The following is a 14367-nucleotide window of genomic DNA, read 5'->3' on the forward strand; positions in this document are numbered from 1 at the left end:
TTGAATTCTCATGAAGCATCAACATTCTGGCAGACAGAATGGCGTGTCACTTATTCTGGAGAGCATGGTGAAGTTCCCTTAAGGTCACACAATACTTGCTGTCAAGTTCTACAACAATTGGCTTAACGTCACACCAACACAGATAAGTCTTATGGTGATGAAGGGATAGGAAAGGCCTAGGAGTTGGAAGGAAGCAGCCGTGGCCTTAAGGTACAGCCCCAGATTTGACCCTTTTGGGTCCATGTAGTGTATGTATCCATTTCCTTTTTTTGAAATTTGGTGTTTATTTTCTTTCGGTTTGGAATTATTTACCTTTTCTTTCCATTTTCATTTCAAGGCTTGTCGTAATTTGAGTGATCTTTATTCTAACAAATTTAACTACTGGTTTCCTGGTTTTGTTTCTGGGACCACCACTATTTCTTTAGAGTTGAGATGTGTCTGTCTCGCTCGGCATTCTTGTTGTACTCCTTGTAAGTGTCAATTTTTATTACTATATTCAATCAACAGGTAACACACTTATTACTCTCCTGATTTTGGTCTTTAACAAAAAAATCACAAAACTGATCTCCTTTAAATAACGACCTTAAGTGGAATTTAATTAAACAAAAGTTGTATTATAATATCCGAACATAATTTGATTTAGGTTTAACTAACCATCTTTGGTATTGTTTTTTAATAACCTAATTCTTTTTAAAAAACGTTTCTTCTTGTATTTATATTGAACCTTATTAAATCGTTGTTAAAATTAATTCAGGGTTATCATTATGTACTCTGACCAGCAAGTTGGCAATCACGTAAAGATCTCATAGACTTTGGGTAAGTTATGGGGTTACCTTCTTCTACGTCACCTTGATTTTGAGTGTTTTCATATTTGATGTCCATGGTTAATCAATTAATTAATCATGATAAAGTCACAAAAAACCATCTTCAAGCTGCCGACAGTAGGATTCGAACGCAACATCTCCCAATCATAAGCTCACAGATGAACAATGCTAACCACAAGGCCGACTCATTTGGTCCCGTGTGAATAAGGAATGAGCCGGAACTTGTGTCAAAGAGCTGAAAATTAGGATGAGGAACTATGGGTTTTGTCACACAAGAACAAGAAGTCAGACTAACTTAAGTAGCTAATTCATTGTACAATTTATTTTCTTTGAAATTCATGTTTAACACTTATATACTCAGTCTCTGTCAAGAAATAGTTCCAGGGTCCTACCTTTGCAGATACGACATGATGAAATAACTAGTCCTAAACACAATGAAATATCCATTCTGAGTTCAGCTGTCTTTAAACTTAAAAGAACAAAATCATACGTTTCTATCTTTGGATGCTTTCTCATTCGGTTCTTCTTAGTTCTGGTAGATACGCAATAAAAAATGGAGCAAGAATTATGAGTGTGTGAGAGAACTTCTTTGTTAAGGCAATGCCTGAACTGTAATGCCTGTTGCTCACGGTAAAACTTTCTGTCAAATTTATTGTATAATAATTTAATTTTATAAAATTTCTGTTGCTCACGGTCAAATTCAAGTTTTATAAAACCTTTGATAAAACTTTTCATAAAATAGGACAGGTTTTATTCCGTAAAATTAATTTTACGAAACGAACCAATCAGCGAAGCTGACATCACGATAATGCTGGCGCTACGTCGTGAGAAGATTGTGAAGCTCGATTGTAAACAAACACTTCTTTGTAAAATGGCAGGACCCGGGTGGACTAAGGAAGCTATTAGTGTTTTACTGGACGAATACCAGAATTATCCATATTTGTACGAGGTTAAAATGCTACTTTACCACAATAGAAATGCAAGAAGATAGGCAGAAAACACAATCGCCGAATTCCTATATGAATGCTGGTCTTCTAACCTCAACTAATTTTTGACCAACGACAGCAAACCTCTACCTTCTTCTCTTCTTTTGATCCAATCCCGAGTCTAGCATTTCCTGGCATTTCTTTTCTTCCTTTTTAATAATGTTATTTGCTTTACGTCCCACTAACTAATCTTCTACGGTTTTCGGAGACGCCGAGGTGCCCGAATTTTGTCCCGCAGGAGTTCTTTTACGTGCCAGTAAATCTACTGACATGAGGCTGACGTATTTGAGCACCTTCAAATACCACCGGACTGAGCCAGGATCGAACCTGCCAAGTTAGGGTCAGAAGGCCAGCGCCTCAAACGTCTGAGCCACTCAGCCCGGCTTTCCTCCTTTTTACCACCGTACAACATATAATTGCAGCCAAAGCAGCAAGTTTTGCTTTGTTTGTTGGAGCCATACTCTCAAACACACTGTTAAGTTGAACGGCTGATTCTTGGTTTATAAGTTTATCGATGGATGGCAGCACATATACGTCTTAGTTCAGAAGGGAGTTCATAGATGGTCATCCCAATGTTTCCACGGATTTTATAAAATAATTTTACCGTGAGCAACACAACTTGTTTTCACCAAATTTTTATAAAATTAATTGTACAACAAATTTTACAAAACATTTTACCGTGAGCAATAGGCATAACTGTGTATTGTGCAAAGAGGTGGACAAAATTGTAATTCTGCTGAGTGGTTGATTTGTCACAATGTTCAAAATAATAAAACAATTGTTATATATTGCCTGTCTCTTCCCCATCACAAAAACAGAGTATTTTCGTAGCTAGTCTACGTGCTTTCTTGTTCCATATAAAGCAGAGTAACTCTTCTTGAGACTAAATTTCTTATGGTGTAGGTGAACTGAAATATTTCATCTTTTACAATCAGCAGCAGCTTCACTTCCAAGTAAAATAGCAGCTACTTGACACATGTTCCTGTCACTGTAATGTTTCATATTATTAAGAGTATGACAAAAATGTTTTAACATAGACTCACGTTCAACAACGGGTACATGGAAAGAAAAATGTTTAAGACGCTTTTAGTGTTTGGGTAGAACGCGTATATTGCCGAGAGTATTAACAATAACTCAACTGACAGATAAAAGAGGAGGCTATCTGTTACAAAGAAAAGAAATCGAAAATCTGAAACAGAGTTTATATGAAATACTGCTTCAAAGTAAGGCTAAACATGTGACGTCACATCCATATCTGTTATATGATATGCTTAGTTGGAGGCGAATACATTGTGGTCAGTTGTACAGAATGACAAATTTAATAACAGAAGAGTATAACTGACATCGTATGCATACTCTGTTAATAATAATAATAATGTTATTGGCTTTACGTCCCACTAACTACTTTTTTGTTTTCAGAGATGCTGAGGTGCTGGAATGTAGTCCCGCAGGAGTTCTTTTAAGTGCTAGTAAATCTACCGACATGAAGCTGACGTATTTGAGCACCTTCGAACACCACCAGACTGAGCCAGGATCGAACCTGCCAAACTGGGGTCAGAAGGCCAGCGCCTCAACCGCCTGAGCCACTCAGCCCGGCACTTACTCTGTTATAAGATGACGCTGTGTTGTCTCGTGAGCTCAGCTGTAGGTTAGCTGTCGTCGTGAATACATCGTAGTCAGTGTACCATGTTCTATTGAATAAAGTTTATTATCCACATAACATTCATCTTTTATTTCTAATAAGTAAATCTAGGAATCCCTCAAAACCCTGCACCCGTTACTATAGTGAAAGCTTAATCTGTCAGGTAAATTTTTCTGTTTATGTGGACTGTGTGTGCCTTCTGTAGCTAAGCAGCTAATTTCTTGATACTGAACATCCTGAAGTCTCTTTTACACTATTGAAATGAGTGGCTTTTCTAAAAATCTGTCCTTTTCATCGCAAAGCTGAAGTACTGGCTGATATGTGCTCAAAAACCAAGTGCAACATCCTCTGCATCCAGGAGACCCACCGTGCTGCTGATCAGTGAACTGCCAGCAATTCCAGCTCAACAGAGTAATGAGAATCATCTAAAACCACTCCACTACACTGGTTCCCAACACTCAGTCGTATAGACCCCTCTGCATTAGGGAGACAAGATACACTACTAAAGGAATATTTGAAAATAATGAACAATCTCAAAGTTCCGATTCATGATGACATTTGAACACATCTGACAATAAATCGGCTTCATACCACTAGCCCAACTGCTTGCTAATAGCAACTTCAACATTGATGCTAACTGACATGACTTTTACTCGTGCCTGTCATTTTCATGCAGTCAAAGATGAAAGTGAATGTGTTCTAGTTTACACCAACTATATCTTACCACAGACGGATATGGATTTTATAAATATATGAGGTACAAGAACAATGAAACAAAAAGCAATAGACCTATATAACAATTTCTATTCATGAACAAAAAAGAAACTACTTTTCCCTTTTGAAAATCAAACGACCACAGATATGTCTTCCGGTCATGGCTGCTAATTTCAGATGGTAACCAGCCACAAGACAAAGCCTGCATGGTTGCTATGGTTACACTTCTGCCACACATTTTGTCATGTCACAAGGAAGGAATTTGACAGAAAGGTAGAAGGAAGATGACCCGTGGGAAGGCCACGAAGGAAATGGATAGATTTAGTTAAGAGCGATGTAATGCTGAGAGGTCATGATTGGGACGAGTTGGTGGAGGAAGAATGGTACAAGGACAGGATGAGATGGAGGAGGCTCATATACCACACCCGGGAAACTGGAGATGGTTTAGGATGATGATGATGATGACATTACACAAATTTTTGGATGACTTCCAAGCTCAAAACATATTTATGTCAAAATTCACGTTTGCAGAAGATCACCGAGTGTTTCAATGTAAAGCATTCAGCACAGTCCGTTCGTTGAGCGCTTAGTGGATAATAAGGTTTGGGAAATTGACTAACCAGTCCAGAGTTCCAAATTAAATTCTACTGAACTCCTCCCACAGAGGAGCTAGTACGATGACTTTGCTCCAGGTGGGTATGACCCCGCCCCCCCCAACTGCCTGGAAAACAGCCAATATTATACCAGTATTCCTAAGAGTTTAGACCCACAATCACCCTCTGACTATCGTCCTGTGTCTATACTCCTTGTGCTTTCTGAATCCTTTGAACGTTTAATATAAGAGCAAGTTCTGGAATACCTAAATAAAAATGCTCTTTGGGCCCTTTGCAATCTGGATTTAAGAAGGATCACAGTACCACAACAGCACTTTTGAAGGTTACTGAAGAAATTAGAAATGCTGTGGACAAACGACTGCTCACTATACTTATCCTTCTTGACTTCAGTAGCGCCTTTGACACTACAGAAATTCAGTCTATGTTTAAGAAAATGGAACTGCTAAATTTCGACCTGGCTGCACTTAAGTTTTTTAGTTCTTATTTGAGTAACCGTCAACAGCGTGTAATAGTAAGCGACAAGGCCTCTAAATGTAAAATGAAACTTGGCGGTGCCCCACAGGGCAGTATTCTAGGGCCCTTACTTTTCTGTATTTACATCAATGACATACCATCTGTGACCGGAAATAACACGCACCACCTCTATGCTGACGATCTTCAAATTTATCGACACTGCAAGACTTCAGACTTAGGTGAAACAATACAAGATATTAACAATGATCTCCGACAACTCAGTATGTATGCACAACAAAATTCTCTCTCCACAAAATCTCAGGCAATCGTAATTGGATCATGAAAATTACTGAACTGCTCAAACAATGTTGCAATCCTGCCTATCCTACTGTATGGTAACATTATTCCCTGCAGTAAAACAGTTAAAAATCTCGGCGTAATTATGAATGAAGCACTTGATTTGTCTGATCACATGAAAGGAATCCATAAAAAGATTTTTGGAGTGCTTCACCCTCAAATGGCAGAGGGATGTATTTCCATTTGAGCTAAAGGCCAAACTAACACAGGCACTGGTTCTCCCTATTCTTGATTATTGTGACGTCGTTTTAGTTGACATGATGAGAGAAGAAACACTTAAACAACGAGCACTGAATTCCTGCCTGCGATTCATTTATAATATCGGGTACGATGTTCATATCACCCCGTACTATCAGGCTTTCTCATGGCTGAAGCCTGATCAACGTCGCCAACTACACATTTTAATGATGGTGTTTAGAGTGTTAGCTAAATGTCAGCCACTGTATATTTCATCTAAATTCACCTTTTCATCATCATTTCACAACTTAAATACACGCTCTAGATCCTTTTTTTCTATTCCAGTGCACCGCACAAATAAAATTAATAGATCATTTGTGGTGACCAGCACCAGATTATGGAATTTCCTACTAGCTCAGGTCAGAGAAACTAGCTCTTTACTAAGATTTAAGGTCACCTGCCAAGACGATCTGCTGCGGACAGCTGACTGAATGGTTGAAGTATGAATGTGTGCATACCTGAGGATTAGTCATTATTAAGAGTTTTTAATGTTAATTAGTTTTAATGTTAATTTAGTTAAATTTATTTTCAATTCTATTAATTTATGTAGTTTTAACTATTTTAAGTATCTTAGTATTTTATTTAAGATTTTGATTAGTATGTGGTTAAGTGTAAGAGAGGGCCTCGAGCCCCAACTTTGCCACTGTAAAAACGGCATTAATAAATAAAATTTCCTTTTTACAGTAAAGTACTTCTTCACTGTGGTTAGGTGACCTGCATACATGTGTTCCTAAGTACGCTTGCTACACCACTAAAATCTGCCATTCCCCTAGAGACGTTTTGATACCCGCAGGATTCGAGCCATAATAAAGACCAAAGATGGTTAATCCCATATTAATGTCAACGTCTGGGCAGTACTTGAAAGGGAAGGGAGGGTACTGGGAAATTGCCGAACTCACGTAAATTTTCTCATGTTAGAGGACGCTTTTGATCGGATAGTGTATTTACTTTCCTCAAGAATTCAGTTCTGAAATTTGCTTTCAGAGACAGGAAACAAACCCTTCAAAGTACCAAAAACTTATTTTTTTCTTCCCCCCCCCCCCTTTTTTATTTTTTTTATTTTTTACAGTAAGGTATTTTTCATTGCAGTTAGGTGACGTGCATGCATGTGTTCCTTAGACTGCTAGCAAGCATACACAAGAAAGTGAAATGTTCTCAGAGTTTCTACATGAGAAAGCACCCCCAAAAAAATCTAATTTGATATTCATGAGCCTAGAGAAATAAAACTAATCATTCCTTACAACCTCACTTTAGTACATATAAATACAATACTGAGAAAAGAGTAATGTTATAACCTAAAAGTAAAACATAAGTGGAAAAAGGGCATTTCATGTATTGTAATTCTTTACATATATTTCAGCAGACATTTTAAAAACTGCAATCTTCTTTAAAGCTAAAACATATACACTCTCAATGTGCGGATGTAAGGTCCAGGTAATGCCCGAGAATCCTTTGACCTTTCTTACATCTCGGTTAAACTCTATGTTTCACGATGCTTGCCTATGTATATCCTGTACACTATTGCTATCAACCACATCTCCATACCGTCACACGCATTATCAATCTGCTGTTTTGCTCTCTGGGTACAGAGATGAGACATCTAACAAAATGGTTAAAAAACATGTGTGTATCAAAAACCTGTCAGTCTGTAATATTTACACTTCACTAGATCTCACAAGACTCTGTACTTGTAGAAGTTCATCACAGTCACTGAAACGTTCCATCCTGTCGTCATAATTACTATAAAGATGATCACAAGAGCAGTCAATGGGTATAACAACACATGTGTTCTGTGAAGAATTGATAGACCTGAAACAAGAAGAAATCATGTCACCACAGAAGTACCAGCTGTATAGCTCAATTATGGTCAAGAGTGGATTCCAGTACAGATCCAGACCCCCTGGCCCTTTTTCCCCAGACCTGCATGCTTTATACCAGCGCTCGACAAGCCCCAGACACCTGGTCGCCGTAATGACGAAAAGAAATGTGTATATAATAGGAATTAATTGAGAGATGTTCCACCATTCAACACAATATGTAATACATAATATTTATTAAGTGAAAACCAGTTTTGATTCCCTTGGAATCATCAGTTCACAGTAAATAAATAAATCAAAGGATCTTAACAACAATCAATATGAAATCTGCCTTTAAATATATTTAGAACAGTTGACATGGGTTATAGACATAAAAAACATTAATATTTACTGAACGTCCTAGCATCCAGGTCACAGATGACTGCAGGGCATTTGTACAATGTTGAACAGAGCTTTAAGATAAACTTGAAGTTGAGGAATACTGTGAGTTTCTGATTTGTTACTGTAGATGTAAAAAAAAAAACATATACATTCAAAGATAAAGGTAGAGGATTTTCCACCTGTTCAATACAACTTCTAATGTGATATACATTAAAATGTCACATTTTATTATTAATTTTTAGGTACCGGTTTTGGCATTTTTTATGCCATCATCAGCCTAAGGTTAAGCAAAAAAGGACATTGAGTAAATTACATATATAATCAAATAAACCTTCTAAAAGTCTAGCAACTAAAATTAGCATCACAACATAAAACATTTGACTGTATAAAACTCTCATATGTACATCAGAGTAAAGTTCAGAACAAAAGGTAAAATTGATTTATGTACAGCTCTGTGCATTTCTATCACCTGGTGATGTTAAATGCTATGATTGTGTATAGAGTTACTGTAGCCAATAAGTTTTTGTAAAATCTTCTGTCTAGACTATTTACACAGCTGATTAAAATTGGAGTATTGACCTTCATGTAATATATAAAAACTTTTTGAACATTCTACCATGAGAGATTTCAGCATATATATATATATATATACAATATTAGCTAAATTTTTTCAGAGTATTACTATAGTATAAGAGAGAAGAGCATTTATTGTCCGATGTTTGTAAAGGATAGAATAAAATGTGACGTTTTAATTTATATCACATTTGAAGTTGTATTGAACAGGTGGAAAATCCTATACCTTTATCTTTGAATGTAAATCTGTTTTTCAATACGGACCAGTTATGAAGTTTTTGACATTAAAAAAAAAAAAAAAAAAAAAAAAAAAAAAAGTTAAAATGTTCAAATATTCGCAGTTGAATCGTCAATGGAGGGTATAAACATGCACCAAACTTGACGATCTTGTAAAGTGCCTATGTTAATACAATTTGCAGTTAAAACGATTAGCTGAGAAGTTGGGGGAACATCCTTAGTTGTTTTGTAACATGTGCTTGGTTGTTGAGTGCAGCTCCTACTTTTCTGGCGGCAAATTAAGAAGAGTGAGGAATAAGGGAACATCCACCTTTCACGATACTGTGCCATACAACCAAAGCCATACCATCATTCAACTTTTACTTCAACAACAATAACAGCAACAGTTTCAACAACCATACCCAAGGTGTTCCTCACATAAGTGCACTAACTGCAGGGACTTGCACTATACCGTAGTGTTCCTCACACAGTGGGTGCAAATCACAGGCAATGCAGACCAATGGTGTCACTCATATAGTGGTACTAATCACAGGCAACACCCAGACCGATAGTGTTTCTCACACAATGGTGCAAATCACAGGCAATGCAGACCAATGGTGTCACTCATATAGTGGTACTAATCACAGGCAACACCCAGACCGATAGTGTTTCTCACACAATGGTGCAAATCACAGGCAATGCAGACCAATGGTGTCACTCATATAGTGGTACTAATCACAGGCACTGGAAACCGACAGTGAACCGCTCTCTGCTGCTACTAATAACAAACGTACTGTGTACCTAACATAGTGATGCTACTCATAAGTAAAGGCGACCCATGGTGTTCCCCACGTGATGGTACTAATCACAAGTAGTTTCGTTGTTCTAATTCAGTCATCCCTTAGTCGCCCCTTTTAGTCACCTCCTACCATAGGCAGGGGATACTGTGGATGTATTTTTCGTCAGCATCCCCCACCCACAAACATTTACTTGAATCAATATGAGCGTTCGATATATCTCGCGATCGCTCATAACAATTAAAATGATAAGCTAAACTTTCACTTTTAACTGATCTTGGTGCCGAATTTTCTCCATCATATTCTTTGAGTACTGCACTACTATGTAATTCATACTGCTCGGGGTTTAGTACATTTGAACTCATGAAATGAAGTGCCTAGAGTAGTGAATGTGATTTAAGAGTGATTAAGATGAATTATTTTTATTTTATGTCTGGCAACCCAAAAAATTTTACTGGTTCCTAGAATGTCTTCTGCTTTGTCCAGCCCTGGTTTTTACAAAAATAAGAGTAAGAAATAAAGGGAAAACAATTGCATTTAGAAACAGTAAAAATATTTTAGAGAGTAATACAGTAGAACCTTGATAATTCAAAATCGGTAAACTAAAATTCCCGCCTAATTCGAAGAGGAAGGACAACAGATATGAAGTTCATATTCACAGGAAATGTTCATTAGTATGTTCTGCAGAAACGATTAGCATTTCAGTCACCTAGGTTCAGCATGGGTCTGTAGCCTAGTAGGAACTGGGTCCTCCACGGGCACTGATAACTTGTTGCACGCTTGATGGCATTGACGTGTATAAGGCGTGAATGGCATCCTGGGGTATAGCCATCCATGCTGCATTCACCTGGTTCCACAGTTCATCTCAGGTGGTTGGCATTAGGTCACAGCACCGCACCCGTCATTTCACCATATCCCACACATTTTCGACTGGCGACAAGTCTGGCGATGGGGCGTGCCAGGCCTACAGTCTGACATCCTGCGACAACAAGAAGGCACATGTTCGTGCAGCAACATGTGGTCGCGCATTGTCCTTCTGAAATATGGAGTCTGGGGTGTCGTGCTGAAAGGGTATGGCTACGGGTGGCAGGATGTCATTCACGTAGGTCAAACTGGTCACAGTGCCCTGGACACGCACCAACTGTGATTTGTGGTTGTACCCAACAGCACCCCACACCATGAGGCCTTGAGATGGCCCTGTATGTCTTGTGCGAATGCAGTCAATGTGATCCTCTCCCCGTCTGTAGCAAACGAAAATGCGGATATCATTTTCAAAAAAAACAGAACCTGGATTCATCCAAAAACACTATCTGCTGCCATTCCTGTCCTCAGTGACATCGTTCCATACATCATTACAGTCTAGCATGTTTATGCACATTAGTTAACGGTAGGCGGAGAAGTGGATGACGCGCCGGAAACCTAGACCGCAATAAATGGCGACAGACTGTCACTCCTAATAGTGTAGAAAGTGTTATACTGTTCCACTGTTGTGTCAGAGCTGAGAAGGATACAGATCTGTCCTGCAATGCCATTCGGATGAGGTGTCGTTCTTTTCGGGGGAGGGGGGGGTGGTCTGGGTGGTGCGACCAGACCCATCTCGTCATGTTCTATGGCCTTCTGTGAACCATTCTGTACACACCCATTGCACTGCCGACACAATTTGTACCACAGAGCAGCAATTTCCCAGATGGATCATGTTCTCTCATGCCAATAATGCTATTTGCTTTACGTCGCACCGACACAGATAGGTCTTGTAGCGACGATGGGACAGGAAAAGCCTAGGAAGTGGAAGGAAGTGGCAGTGGCCTTAATTAAGGTACAGCCCCGGCATTTGCCTGGTGTGAAAATGGGAAACCACGGAAAACCATCTTCAGGGCTGCTGAAAGTGGGGCTCGAACCCACTATCTCCCAATTACTGGATACTGGTCGCACTTAAGCGACTGCAGCTATCGAGCTCGGTGCCAATAATGCACCCTCTTTCAAACTCACTCATTTGGCGGTATGGTACGATAAAAATACGCATTAACAACTCAATACTGGTTAGCAGAGGAGGATACTGCTAGCAAGTAAGGCCACACAGTGCCCTTGTTAACTGAGTTCACCCAAGAATTGTCGAGCTGCTGTTCGTACTTCTGTGACGATAGAAATACGCATTAACAACTCAATTTTACAAAGGTGAAAAAATGAGAGTGTCCTCCTAATTCAATACATCAAATATTCCATCATTAGACGGAGTAAAGAAATACAAATTCCAAGTTCAGTGTGTGAGTGAAAGCATCACAAAATGGAAGTCAACAAGCAGGAGCAACAATCGTATATTAAAATAGCAGTTCTCTGTGGCAGAATTGCACGCCAATGCCATACAGAGCTGCGGGAAACATTAGGTGTGCATGTCATGCCCTATAGAACAGAGGCAACGTACATGGAGACGTTCAAACGGGGTAGAGCATCAACTGCCGATTTGCCTCCCCCAGCCGTCCAGTGTCCATGGTGATGGGAGGTTCTTCCACAACCACCTTATTCGCCTGATCTGAGCCTATGTTACTATCATCTAATCCCCAAAGTCAAGAAGTCATTATGTGGACAATGGTTTGTTAACAAAGGACATCGTAACAGCATTTCAGAGAGAGGTGTCGCACGTTACCGATACACATGCAGCGAATGGTATTCAGCACCTGCCCCACCACTGCCAACGCACAGTGGAAACCTTGGGCGATTATTTTGAAGGTCTGTAACCAGTGGAGACCTGTCCTTTGTATGTAGTCTTGTGTATATGCTGCCTATACCATAATAAAACAATGTTTACCAATGGCCTGTGTCCTGCCACTTTCCTACAAGAATCTCCTGAAGTCAGAATTTGTCTTCAGGCATTATACATAAGTACATGCCCTATATTCCCAAATGCATATCTTAGATTTTCCGTGTTGTCTCCTGTTACAATAGAGTAAATTAATGTATTACTTGGGTCCACCTTTTCAATACAAAATGTAAATAGTTTAAATTACATAAATGATTAGGGACTAGTTTCGACCTAGTAATAGGTCATCGTCAGCCTAAAGCAAAATTAAAACACAAATAACGAAGAAATTAAACAATCTAAAGACACGTACGGTCTCGTAAAAGTACATACCATGTGAGATATTGTGCAGCACTATGTTAAAAAATAACTCTCTGAAAGAGATTCATAATAAGTCCAGTGCATATTAAAGAGATGTTATAGATAGGAATCCTTGAGTTGCTGGAATATGCTAGCTCCTTTAAGATGCAGGTATCCAATTGAAGAACCACTGAGCTGAAGTTACGTCGTTTATTTATGAATGAAGTTCAGTGCGCCGTATAGCATTAAAAAGTCCAGTGCGCACTAAAAAGATGTTATAGAAAAGAATTCTTGAGTTGCTGGATAAGGAGATTAGAATATTCTGGCTCCTTTAAGATACTGGTATCCAATTGAAGAACCACTGAGCCGAAGTCACGTCATTTATTTACGATTAAAGACCGGTGCGCCGTATATCATTAAAAAGTTGATAGGGATGGAAATTTTTCAGTTGTTGGTCAAGGAATTCAACATATGCTACGGGCTTCTTAAATTTGCTGCTGTATATTCGAAGAACAACCGAGATGAAGTTACGTCGTTTTTTAAGATATTCATAGACGTAAAAACACATGGATGCTGGAAAGGCTCTTCAGTTTTTTGGAACATGAAGGAAGGCAATTGTTGCGCATGGAGGCTTAGGAATCCAGAGATGCACTACATTATGTTAAAAAATGAAGATCCATAAAAAGGTCCCGTGTGCCGTATAAAAGTAACAAGTTGTAAAAGTAACACTTAAGTTGTTGGTCATGGAAATCGAAAAAAGTTGGTTTTCAAGCGATGCTGCTGTTCATTCAGAGATCAATTGAAATTACAGTACCGTAACATTGTCTTCTCAAGATGTTTATAAACTTGAAATAAATGTCAATCCGAAGTAAGATGCTAGAAGAAAGCTCTTCTGTTTCTAGAATCTTGAAGGACGATGGATGTTACGCGAGGAGGATTAACATATATGGAGTTAAATAAAGGTGGATAGAAATTCGCAGTTCAATGCGGACAATACATTTGACTGAGAATGCTATACGGCGCACTGGACTTCATTCATAAATAAACAGCTTAACTTCGGCTCAGTGGTTCTTCAATTGGATACCTGCATCTTAAAGGAGCTAGCATATTCCAGCAACTCAAGGATTCCTATCTATAACATCTCTTTAATATGTACTGGACTTATTATGAATCTCTTTCAGAGAGTTATTTTTTAACATAGTGCTGCAAAATATCTCACATGATATGTACTTTTACGAGACCGTACGTGTCTTTAGATTGTTTAATTTCTTCGTTATTTGTTTAATTTTGCTTTAGGCTGACGATGACCTATTACTAGGTCGAAACTAGTCCCTAATCATTTATGTAATTTAAACTATTTACATTTTGTATTGAAAAGGTGGACCCAAATAATACATTAATTTACTCTGAGTCAAATGCATGGTCCGCACTGAACTGTGAATTTCTATCCACCTTTATTTAACTCCATATATGTTAATCCTCCTCGCGTAACATCCATCATCCTTCAAGATTCTAGAAACAAAAGAGTTTTCTTCTAGCATCTTACTTCGCATCGACATTTATTTCAAGTTTATAAACATCTTGAAGACAATGTTACGGTACTGTAATTTCAATTGATCTTAGAATGAACAGCAGCATTGCTTAAAAACCAACTTTTTC

The 14367-nt window shown here is 38.5% G+C and overlaps 1 protein-coding gene across 2 annotated transcripts in view; it reads right to left on the reverse strand.

Annotated features, from left to right (window-relative positions):
* Nucleotides 1-1124: 1124 nt before the first annotated feature.
* Unc50 (Unc50 RNA binding protein) overlaps nucleotides 1125-14367 on the reverse strand; it is a 75598-nt gene continuing 62355 nt past the window's right edge. For both annotated transcript variants that reach the window (XM_068226768.1, XM_067143709.2), the window contains one exon: nucleotides 1125-7636. In XM_068226768.1, coding sequence (XP_068082869.1) covers nucleotides 7500-7636 — 137 coding nt within the window. In that variant the 3' untranslated portion in view covers nucleotides 1125-7499. The remainder of the gene's footprint in view (nucleotides 7637-14367) is intronic.

The sequence above is a fragment of the Anabrus simplex genome, chromosome 3, assembly GCF_040414725.1.
Source record: "Anabrus simplex isolate iqAnaSimp1 chromosome 3, ASM4041472v1, whole genome shotgun sequence".
Lineage (NCBI taxonomy): Eukaryota > Metazoa > Arthropoda > Insecta > Orthoptera > Tettigoniidae > Anabrus > Anabrus simplex.